The sequence below is a fragment of the Pelodiscus sinensis genome, chromosome 5 (assembly GCF_052426305.1).
Source record: "Pelodiscus sinensis isolate ZL-2025 chromosome 5, ASM5242630v1, whole genome shotgun sequence".
Lineage (NCBI taxonomy): Eukaryota > Metazoa > Chordata > Testudines > Trionychidae > Pelodiscus > Pelodiscus sinensis.
This window is the reverse complement of record NC_143056.1, coordinates 71,453,658-71,465,965: the sequence shown is the minus strand read 5'-3', so window position 1 is coordinate 71,465,965 and position 12,308 is coordinate 71,453,658. Positions and strand designations below refer to the sequence as shown.

The window sequence follows — 12,308 nt, the reverse complement described above, 5'->3', positions numbered from 1 at the left end:
AATGATCTTTCACTGTGGCCTGAAAAAAATTAATTGTTCTTTTCAGCTTTCACAGATCCTTTTAAAAATGAGATAGGTGGCTATACCAGAGTGTTTTCCATCTGAGAGATTTTCATGCTGAAGCAATTTTTTTAAATAGCCCATACATGAAAAAACATTTGACTTTGTCAAGAACTCTCTTCATATCTGTGCTGCTGTTACCAGTTTGCATTTGAATCATGATCTCTTCCTCTCAATCCCACCTTTTTGTCTTCTGGATTTTGCAGAGATGTCCTAATCCTGTGTTTATGACATCAGCTGGTTGCCAGAGGCATTTCTATGATGACACAAACTCATCTTTGTGATCTCATTACAGGGTTGAGGCAGAAGAGAAGATGATTTGGGATTATCAACAAATACTCTTACTTAAATGCAAATATCAATGATAAGTGGAACTATAGTAATAATAATTTGCTCTTTAGTGGTTCCTTTTCTACAAGAATCTCAAAGTGCATTTCATTCAGGCCTGGTCCGCGCTAGAGTTAAATGAACTCTATGCAAATTTAATTGACTTAGCTATGTAAGTGTAAACACTAAAATTTTGCTCCCACTGACATCATTGCCCCCATTTTACCAATTTAATAACTCTACTTCAACAAGAGGCATAGAGTCAGTGTCTATGAAGTTAGGTTGCTTAAGTGGCAGTGTAGACACTGTGTTGCTGGCTTTAGATGCCATCCCACAATGCCCTACACTGACAGTGTAATTGATTCAAGTGTTCCTGGCAAGAATACACAAAGAGCAAAATATATACACACACCAGTGATTTAATTACTTTGACAGATGTATGCTGACTTAAGATAGGTTGACTTAATTTTCTAGTGTAAACATTAAACTAGTTAAACTTCAGAATTCTCCTTTTACTTGAGGAAATGTTATTACTTTTACTCATAGAGGAGCTAACCCTGTGAGGTGGCATGTTGCCTAACTTTATTAATGACTCAGTGGCATAGCTGGGAATAGACTCCTCATCTCCTGATTTCAAGCTCTCCATTCTGTCCCCTAGAGTATGCTAAGGATGTTAAAATGTGATTATCTGGATAATCGTATAGTCTATACAACCTGTATCAACTATATGATTAGTCGATAAACACTGCTGGACAGAGCCACAGCAGGAGTAGCCCTAGGAGCCTACTTCAGTTGGGAATGAGCAGTCCTGGCTTGTGCTAGCTCCAGAGCCACCTGCACTGTGACTCTGCATTTTAAATGTAGTAAGAGCTGCTGGGCTTTTACTACATTTAATATGCTGAACTGCAGCGATCAGTGCTAGCCGGGACTGCTCGGTTCCAGCTCGTGCTGAGTCCAGCAGCCCCTGTTTGCGGCAGACAGCCCTGGCTGTCTTGGTGGCAACAGCCCCTGTCTGTGGCGGGGGCCCAGCTCCCTGTTGGGTCTCCTGCGGACAGGGTCTGCTTCACAACTGTGTTCCCTATTACCCCGCCACTCAGTGCCTCTGATAAGACGACTTCTCCCACCACCGGCTCCTGTCCCCCTGTGCTGCTTCTCATAGAGGCAGCAAAGGGGGGGGGGGGGGCACAGGACGAGCAGGGACTGCCTGAGTCCCCACTCGCGCTGTGCTCCCTGTGACACTTCTGCTTTTGAAATGTACAAGAGCCCTGGAGGGCTTAAAGCTGGTTCCCCCAGCACCATCTCCTGCTCCCCCCTTTGCTGCCTCTCCCTATGGGGGGAGGGGGAGAGTGACCAGTCAAGTTGCTATGCGACTGTCTGATAAGCAAATGCTTATCAGACAGTTGACTAGTTGCTAACATCCCTAGACCGTGCTTCCTTCTTGGAAAAAGAAGTGAAATATTAATTTTAAATGTACATTTGTTCAGTCTTCATCTATTTAGTTAATCAAATATCTCTTCCTTTTTATACTTTTAATTTTTGGTCAGGGATACGGGAAGGTTTCTGTCTTATTAGCTCAGAATTTGCTGTGATGTGCCTTTTGGATTTTGACAGGTTGGTTGAGATAGCAGGACACCGTTTCCCTAATTATTTTGTCACAGAAGAAAAATTGTTTTCAATGACCCGTAGCATTCATCTCTATCCGGAACTCACCTGTGACTGTGTGCTAAAAAGGTATTGTTTACTTTGGAAAGCAATGAAAAGCCCATAATTGCTAAATGATTTGTAGTGAATATGTTTTACATTTCAAGCTTTATACATGGTAATTCACTTCTTTGGCCCGTTATATTTTGAATAACTAGGCATGTCTGACTAGATAAAATTAGTGCAAAATGACCAGCAGCCCTGTATTTTGATTCACGTGTTTGATCCCATGTTGTCTTTATTTGAAAGGCTTTGAAAAAGCTTTCTGTGATATCTCATTTAGCATACGGCCAATGGATATTAATGTTGCTATTTTTATAATACAGTAAACTCTAATGCCTAGCTAACAAAATGTGGTCTTCAGGAATTCCTTCATAACTTTTAGATGTAATTCATAAGGAGTTTGTGCATCTGATGGGCACCCAGTTTATTCTTGCTCAATTTATAATAGAGTGAGCAAAATCATGGAAGTACCTCGCAAATATTCCTCTTGGGTATCTTCCTTCCATCTTTACACTATGGGGGAGATAGAAAAGGAGATCCCAGGATCCTCCTGCAAACACAGAGAGGAGCTCACTCATGACTGCCTGCCCAGGAAGCCTTTTACATTATGATCCTGTGTAACCTGTGATGACAAGCTGTTATGAAAACAGCTTACTATATAACTAAGACCAGTATTCCCTCTAATTTTTCTCTGTGCACTAATATGAAAGTGATGCGAAACACATCACCTCCATATTGGTGCACACACAAAAATTCATATGGCGGGGAGGGACAGAAGGGTTCTGAGGGGGGATGTGTGCTCAGGTCTAGGACAGAAGATTGTGGTGTGGGGGTGTGAGGACTCTAGCTGGAGGTGTGGACTCTGAAGTAGGACTGGAGATCTAGGGCTCAAGGTTGGGGTTCAGTGCAAGGGGAGGGCTCTGGCTGGGGTTGTGGGCTTTGGATTCAGCCTTTTGGGGTGCAGGATGCTCCTGGGGATACAGGAGGGGAGAGAGGACTCTTCCCAGCCCCTCCAGTTCTCATTCCTTGAAGTAGCACTTGGGCTGGGTGGAGAGGTGCCTTTCCCTGCCACAATTGATAGGGTTGGGTTGAGACTGGGGGAGGGGCGCTGGGCTGGGGTCAGGAAATGATTGCCTCTTCTCAGGCTGCAGCAGATCAAGGGCTGGGTTGGGGCTGCCGGGGATAGACATCTCTTCCTGCCGCATCAGATCTGATGCTGGGGGAAAGCATCTCTCGCTTCTGCAGCCTTGAGCACCTGCACAGCTCGTAATATGCTGTCTGTGGGGGTTGTGGCCATTTTGTATAATTTGGTGTAACAGGTTTATGCTTATAAAATATTTTTGTGAGAATGTGTGCTAACCATAGTACTTATACAACTAATATCTGATGTTATTGCTTCACCTAAGTCAATATAATTTTTTTTAAAGGATTGAGACTTTGGAAGAAGAAATCATTTCTAAGAAGGTTAAGCTTGTAATAATTGATTCTATTGCTTCAGTGGTCAGAAAGGAATTTGATATGAAACTTCAAGGCAACTTGTTGGAGAGAAGTAACTTCCTGGCCAGAGGAGCGTCCTTGTTGAAGTACTTGGCTGAGGAATTTTCAATACCAGTAAGTTCTTTTTTTTTTCTTCCCCCAAGTCTCCGACCCATAGTCATAAAATCAGAGAAGCATGAAAACAGGAAGATGAAAAACCGATGATGTTTTATCAGAGGTGGACAAGCCAGTTACTGTAAAGCATAACTGTGAAGGAAAAAACCCATTATTTGCTCATTCAGTTTGACGACTATTGTGTTTTCCTTAATATGTGTTTCAAAATTTAGGAATGGGTTTACAATATTCTCTTTCCCATATCTTTTTCAGAGTTTTACTTTCTTTAGTTTTTTGGTAAGGCTGTTATCTGTGTTGGTTCAATTAAATATGGCTCATTTAGTTCTGTAACTTCTGATGCTGTTGTCTAAGATAGTACTTCCAATGCTTTTTGGTCAGTATTACCTGTTGATGATCGATTTCCTATTCCCTCCTGTTAAATTTTGTGGAGTCTCAAATGGAGCGTGGCTTTTCTAGGCTCAAGTGGTGTGATCATAAATTTGGGATCTGAAGTAGTGCCCTTCCTTTATGAATTAAAGTGCCCAGGAATGTAGTGTCACAGTGGATCCTGACACAGGTTTGTTAGTAAGCCTGCAGTATCACTCAAACAATGGTTCAGTACTGTACCAGGAGTGGGTGATATTGATCAAAGTGGTATTAAAAGATGTAATTCCTAAGAATTAAAGAAGTAACTTTAGATTTAAAGTTTCAGAGTGGTAGCTGAGTTAGTCTGTATCAGGAAAAACTTAAAAAACAAATAGGGCGCACGAAAGCTGATGATACCATCTACATGTTTTGTTAGTCTTTAGAGTGCTACCAGACTCTTTGTTGGATTTTTTTAGATTTAAAGAAAAGCTTCTAATAGTAAGATCATTTTGAGAATGGAAAAAATTGTCAAGTGATTTCAGAGAGGCTCCATTAATGGAAACAGTTGAAATATGAGAGGGGGAACTTCTCTAAAGTAGAGACTTTGGAAATGAGAGATCTTGTACATCTCTAACTTCTATGGTTTGTATAGCTGCCTTCTTAGTCAGGTTTATGCATATGATGGGAAGAATCTATCCTCTTAGCTTAAGAAGAATTGCATTCTGTTTATTCTGTAAAATATCAAGACATTTGGATAGCTTGAGAAAATTAAAAAACACTGCATCTGTGCCTTTAAAAATTGTGTGCAAATGTAGTATCCCAAATTACCGCACCCAATGATATTTATAGAGCTAAAAAGAAGCTGGAAACACATGAAGTATGCAAGAAAGTGTGTATTTAATGACACTTTTATTAATTTTTAAGGAAAAAGTGATGGCAAAAAGGAAGGTTATAAAGTTTCTACTGGAAGATGTTCATTTATGTCTTTTACAATATATTTTAATTTTGATTTTAGTTGTTAAAATGTAAATTGGAGCTGGCTGTGAGGTATCCAGAGACCATGCTTAGAGCCCTGTTTAGAAACAGGGAGACAGTATATTAATATTCATGAAGCTTCAAATGATTTACAGAGACATTACATGAATGAAAAAGTTGAGGGTTGCATGCTTATGTTATTTGTTGCATCCTCTGGACTTGTTTAACCCTATATAAACCATTTAGAGTTGGTTAAAAACAAACAAAACTTCACCATTTAAAGTTCTTCAGTATATCAAAACTACAGTGTAGTGTTTTGAGGTAGGTATCATTCCTACTGTCTGTTGGTTGTTTCTTGATTTCAGAGTGCTATTTATGTTTCTATTAAAAATCCTTCTGTACAGAGGTTTAAAATGCTGGCCATAAATTTAGTATTTGCAGCTTTGGTCTAGGAGAGAATTTAATTTCACAATTTCAAATATAAACGTAAATTTCTGTCAGAAATCTTAGAACTATTAAAAAAAATCATTGAAACTTTACAAAAATAGTTTTTGAACACCTCAGTGCCATTATTGACTGCTCAGTGGCTACTTTACTGTTCTAAGATACCAAGAGCAATTACAAAGAGAGTGTATCTTGTAAAGAGAGTAGCTGGTGCGTGCAGGGTTCCAGTTTTTAAGCCAGCTTCTCGCGTGCACTGGCTCCCGCCTTCCCCCTCCCTGCGCTGTTGCCTCTGATAGGGCTCATCTAGACTACAGGGATCGGTTGAAAGAAGATATACACATTCCTGCGGAATTTGCATATCTTCTTCCAATTGCACTTTTGAAAGCGGAGCTTTGACCTGAGCTGTCATGCTGGTAGACAGCCTCACAGTAAATAAAAAAGATCCATCAGATGAATACAGATGGAGAGAGAGTGTAAGGAAACAATGAATGGTCATTGTCATCTGAAGAAGTGGGTTGCGCCTACGAAAGCTCATGATACCAGCTACCTGTTTTGTTAGTCTTGAAGGTGCTACTAGTCTATTTGTTGTTTTTAAAGATTTTAATGAATGGTCAGTCTGTTATGCAGTGGAGGCTGGATGTTGTCAAGTTTTTTATAGGCATCATGGAAAAGGAGAGTTTGAGGAGGAATTTGAAAGAAGATAATGAGGTAGCACTGCAGATATTTATGGGGAATGCCTCCCAATTATGAGGACCAGCATGGAAGAAAGCACAAAGATACATGTTTAAAAAGCTAACAAATGGGCAGTGAAGGGTGGCATAATGGGGACTGAAGTAAAAGCTGACATGTCAGTAGTGAATTTGATGAGAGATGATAGGTAGGGTGTGACTGTTCCGTAAACGGCCTTGAAAGTGAAGATGAGGCTTATGGGGGAGTCAGTGGATGGATTCAAAGAGGGTGGTGTGGAAGGTGATCTTTTCAGCACCATGCTGAATGGATATGAATGGGGCAAGATCTTATTTGTCAAAGCCAGTGAGAACAATGTTGCAGTAATCAAGAAGAAAGATTGAGAGCCCAGATGAAAGGTCGTATCTCAGAGATTTTATGCATGAAAAATCTGCAAGATGTAGACACAATTTGGATTGGAGGATCAAGAAAGAGAGAGAGAGCCAAGCTGAAAAAGACACCTAGTTTACAGGCCTGAGTGACAGATAGGATGATGGTGGTCTCTATTAGTGATGAAGAAAGAAGATAAAGAGGCAGGCTAGGATCTCTGTTTTAACTCTGCTGACCTGAGAGCTAAAACACCATGAGGAGATATCAAACAGAGACAGGATGAGATTTTAGTTTGGACAGAAGAGGACACTTCTGCAGTAGAAAGGTGGATATCTGAGTTGTCAGCTTAGAGATAATAGCTGAATTTGTTTGCAAACGAGATTACCCAGAAATGACAGGTAAGAGGGACAAGAGAAGAGGACCAAGGACCTCTCCTTGTTTTTACAGTTTTTAGTTAGACTTGCACAGCTATCCCTCTGAGGCTTTAACCTTGCAGAAGAGCCTGTTAAAGAGGGAGGAGAGAGGGCACCCAGAAGGGGAGAGAGACAGAAGCCAAGACAGAGGTCAAGATTTTGGGAAGAGAGTAACTTGTGTGCTAGAGGTGGCTGACAAGTCAAGGATGAGGATGGAGTACTGGTTGTGAGCTTTAGCTAAGAAGAGGTCTTTGATGACCAGACTCTGCATGCACCATCCCTAAGCAACTGAGCAGGCCTAGAGGGTGAAGCCAGAGTTTTTTTGTAATTGCTGCTACTACACTGGTACTTAGAGCAAGGAGCCTGTATCTCTTGTGCTCTCAATGCTAGCTACATCGAGAAAGGGGCCAAAACTTAACTGGGGAAAAGGAAATGAATAGGTTAAGACAAGGTCTCTGGTGAGACTGAGATTGGAGGGGGAAGGAGGATGGGCTTGGGAGACTGACTTGGTGGTGACAGAACTGGATCTAGAAACTGGAAATTAGGGTGGGAGTGAAGGGAATGAAGCAGAAACTGGCTGGGAAAGAAAACTGGAAGCCATGGGGTGGGAGACTGGGCCTGGGAGTCAGTGGAAGGGATTGTGATTTAATTGACTGGGGAAAACATTGAGACTGGGGGAGGAGGAGAGGAGAGAACCAGAGTCTGGCAGGGAGAGAAGAGACAAATCTGGTAAAGAGTTTGGTGGGGGAATAGGTGGGTGAGCTGGGAAGGGGTGGAGGAAGAGACTGGTCAAAGAATCAGGGAGGGAGGAGACTGGATCAGAGTCATGGAGTGAAGACAAAAACTTCATGAGTCCAGTGAGGGAAACGAAGACAATGAACCAATGGTGGGAGCAGGAAGGGGAGAGACAGGTTGGATGAGGAGCAGGAAGGCACAAATTGAGACTGGTTCCTCAAGGGGAGTTTTGGTGGGATAAGAAATCTGAGGAGTGGAGACTGGGACTGGGTAAACAAGGAGAAAGGGAGAAGGACAAAGTGGCGTGGTGGGGAATTGACAGGACTGGGACAGGTTGGAAGGAATGTGGCAGAAAAGGTTAATCTTGGAGGAAAATAAGCATAATAATCTGTGGTTACTAAAGCATGCTCCTTTTCAGGTCTAGGAGAGGAACCCAAGATTCTGGAGTCTCACTATTCCTTTGCTGAATAGTGATAGAAATGTAGCCGTGTTAGTCTGGGGTAGTTGAAGCAAAATGCAGGACAATGTAGCACTTTAAAGACTAACAAGATGGTTTATTAGATGATGAGCTTTCGTGGGCCAGACCCACTTCCTCAGATTAAAAAAAAAAAAAAAAAAAAGTGGGTCTGGCCCACGAAAGCTCATCATCTAATAAACCATCTTGTTAGTCTTTAAAGTGCTACATTGTCCTATTCCTTTGCTGTCAGCAAATATCTGTGATACCTATTGGCAAAGTGTGTGTGTCATTATCAGTTATTCTTTTAGCTCAAATAGCAGAGGTCTGTGCAGTGACTCTAAAATTGCAGGCGTGCTGATGTGCCATGTGGATGTCAATGTGATACATTTTAATTACATGATCATATATGATTCCTGCCTCATTCAGTGGACTTACTCTGGAGATGAATTGTAGTTGTGCAGTGAAGGAATCTCTTGTTTGTAGAACCCATGCTTCATTTGTTGCAGAAGTTGGAGGTGTGTAGTGAATGAGGCAGGGGATTGCAGGAAGAGGAAGGATGGTCTTATAATTAAGGCAGTTGCATGTTACCCTGGAGATCTGGATTCTCTCTCTACCTCTGCCAGAGTTTTTATGCGATGTTAGTTTTTTCATAGGTGGTCATTGAAAGGAATCCTAAAAAGGTTATTGATCTATTGCTAAATGTAAATTGTAGAACTGTCAATGATAATGCTGAGAAGACAGAAGAGTTCAAAATATTTCTGTCCTATATTTGGCAAAATGCAGCACAATCTATTCATATCATATGATGATGGTGAAACACTTTCCATTCTAACATTAACTTAGGAGGTTGTTAAACAGCCTCTACTAAAGTTGGTTTAGGAGCTTGCTGAACTCACAATACTGTTCAGTAAGTCTTGGAATACAGGTTGGACCTCTCTGGTCCAGCATCCTCAGACCTTGACCAGTCCAGAATGAGGGAATTTGCCAGACCCCAGCCCACCAATCTTCCCCACTGCTTCCCCCACCCCACTGGGCTGCCATGCTGCTGTGGCCCTAGCAGCTAGACTGCCACATCCCTAGCCCTGCTATCAGGGCTTCTGTGTCCCTGCCGTGGCTGCCACATCCCTGGCACTGGCCCCGCTATCAGGGCTGCCGCATCCCCGGCCCCAACCCTATTACCGGGGATGCCATGTCCCCAGCCCTGGCTCTGCTAGCAGGGCTGCCCTGCTGGGCTCCAAACCACCAGCCCTCTTGCCACTGGGGTTCCCAGCCAGGACTCCATGGTTTTGCTAGACCATGGATGTTGCCAGACCAGAGAGTCCCCATTTTGGGAGGTCCAACCTGTACTGTGGAAGTTTCAGAAAACTGAAAAAAAGCTGATGTGCTAATTTTCAGATGGGACAAGCAGAATGATCGGAGTAATTCGGCCTTTTAGCCTGACATGGATCTTGGGTAAAACAGTGGAAAGGCTGATCTGAGACTTGTTTGATATACAATTAAAGGAGGGTAATATAATTAATGTCAATCAACCAGAGTATAGGAGAAAATAGATCTTGTCAAACTAACTAGATTTTTTTAATAAAGATTAGGAGTTTGGTTGGTAAAGGTCACAGTGCTGATGCAATAGACTTCTGTAAGATTGACTCAGTACCACTTGATACATAGATTAAGGAATTAAAACAATGCAAAATCAACATGGCACACTTTAAGGGATTAAAAGGAGACTGATAAGTTTCAAAATATAATTGTAAACAGGGACTCATGATGGTGTGGCTGTGTTTCTAGTGAGGCCCTGCAGAAAATGACCTTCTCATAAAACTGTTCTGAAAAGAAACAGAAGTCAAAAGGCACGTGAAAGGGACTGACTGAGAGTGCCTCCCCCCATCCAGGATTGCCCCAGCTCTGAGCTTCCCCTTCCCTAGCTGCTCTTTAAGGAGGACGGGGGTCTGAAGTTGTTCCCCCCCCCCCCCCCGATTCATACGGGAACTTTGCAGGGTTTTCACCTTCATGCAGTTTGCTGCACTCCTCACTCTGGCTGGGAAGCACAGGGGTAGATGAACCTGGATCTGCCCTGGCCAGGAGACATACACCCCTCCCCCAGCTATGCTCGCTGGAGTTTCAAGTGGCCATGGAGAGAGGCTTCTTACTTGTCCCAAAGCGGCTGCAGTGAGAGAGGGCTGGGATAGGTTCTTTTCCCAGGACAGCCTGCATATTGAACCCCTCATCTCCAGCCCTACCCCCGTCATTTAAATGAAGCATATATTTTAATTTTATTTTCCAGAAAACAAAAAATTGAGTTAAGGACCTGAGCAACGCCAGGTAAATCTTCTAGTACTCTATAATAAGAGTCTCAAGGAGCTCACCCTATTTAACTTATCATAGAGATTTAATGAGATCCAATGGCTGGAAGCTGAAGATAGACACATTTAGTCTAGGAATAAAACTGATTTTTTATTTAAAAAAATTTTTTTTTTTTTTTAAAAAGTGAGGGTAACCAAACTTTGGAGTAATTTACAAAGGTTTGTGGAGAATTTTCTATTGCAAAATTTTAAAATTAGGAATAGAAGTTTTTTAAATGTGCTAGTTTAAACAAGAATTAATTCAGGAAATTCCTATGCTGTGTATTTGTGTGAGAGATCAAATTAAATTATGACAGTCAAATCTTGTTTCATAATTACTATGTTCCTCATTTCCTGTATGCCCAATCTGAATCTCTGGAGTCTGATTTGCAGAAGCACTGAGTACTCATAGCTACAACTGAGATTAATAGTAGCTGTGCTTTGAATATATAACATGCTGTATAATTTGGAAAAACAATTCCTAGGAGACCCTAATTGGGCACCTAGTATTAGTGAATGCTTTTGACCTTAATATCTCTGGGAACATCTACACTGCAGCGTTATTTTAGAATACTTCTGGTATCCTAAAATAGCATTGTCCGTATCTTGACAGCGCACCCATTATTTCGAAATAGCTTTCGAAATAATGGGTGTATTATTCCGATGTCCCAGTAAATGTCATTCCATGAGGATTAAGGGACATTTTGAAATAAGCTATTTCAAAATACACTTGAAATAAGCTACGGATATAATGTAGACATGTGTCTCAGTTCCCCTTTTATTCTCAAAGGTAGGTGTGAATTGTGTGTTCACAAGGAATGGGGGCTATACATTAAACAATTTAAAAAACATAAAATATTAAATAGCTCATTGGTTTTCAACCTATCTCTCCAAGAGTCCTAAATGGATCAGCACCACTAATTTTTTTAGGGATCCAGAAATAAAAAAGTGTTGGAGAGCAGTGGAGTAGCTTCTTATATGAGCACTGAATAAGGCTGGCATCCTGTAGAAAAAATAGTATGTGATCATGTCATGTAATTTAAAGGCCATGTTTGTGTGCAAGAGGCCTAAAATAATTCTTGACTTATGAGTGCTTGACTTTATATATGTAATGCTCTCTCCATGGTTTTTTTTTTAGTTTGATATTAATATATATGCACAAAAAATTGGTGTAAAAAACTATGGTTTATAGAATACATTGAAGATCTAAAACAGTATAGAAAGCGTTTATTGTGTTCATAAAAGCTATTAAACAAGGGACATTAACAGCATGTTGCATTAAAAGGCATGTGGATCCAAATGCATATATCCATTATTAACTCTTTAATATACTATAATGATTTATATTATTTGATCACTGGATTATTAATATTTACCATGCTAAAATATTTAGATAGTGACCACAATCTCTCAATTATAACATTAAATTTTCCCTTATAAAAATGGCAGAGCCTAAACAACTTGTGAGAATCTCTGGATGTATAATTTTGACTTAACATGAAGAGTGCATCCTTCTGTGTGTGGAATGCCACAGCAAAATGTGGTGGCGTATGTATTCTTTGGCTTTTCTGTGTTGTATATGCTGCTTCAATGTGATTTTTTTTGTGTTTTAAGCCATTTTATAAGTAAGCCACATCTTATTTTTTAGCCATGTGATGGAAGTGAAAACACACTCTGGATTTTCAGTTGGGTGATTTTTGTTTGTTTTTGTTATTTGTGTGCATCCCATATTGTGCCGAGTCTTGGAGACTACTAAATCACGTGAAAGGAAATGTTCATTCTTGTATTGCATGTTCTCTCAGTAATTTTACCAGGGAGAGTATGTGGCTGATGAGTTTTACA

The 12,308-nt window shown here is 40.9% G+C and overlaps 1 protein-coding gene across 5 annotated transcripts in view; it reads left to right on the top strand.

The window, feature by feature from the left end:
• Positions 1-12,308, top strand: part of RAD51B (RAD51 paralog B) — a 625,639-nt gene that overhangs the window by 35,747 nt on the left and 577,584 nt on the right. For all 5 annotated transcript variants that reach the window (XR_016349667.1, XM_075927356.2, XM_089778529.1 and 2 more), the window contains exons 6-7: positions 1,999-2,118; positions 3,519-3,702. Coding sequence is in view for 4 of the 5 variants with exons in the window: in XM_075927356.2 (XP_075783471.2) it covers positions 1,999-2,118; positions 3,519-3,702 (304 nt within the window). In the remaining variant the exon portion in view is untranslated. The remainder of the gene's footprint in view (positions 1-1,998; positions 2,119-3,518; positions 3,703-12,308) is intronic.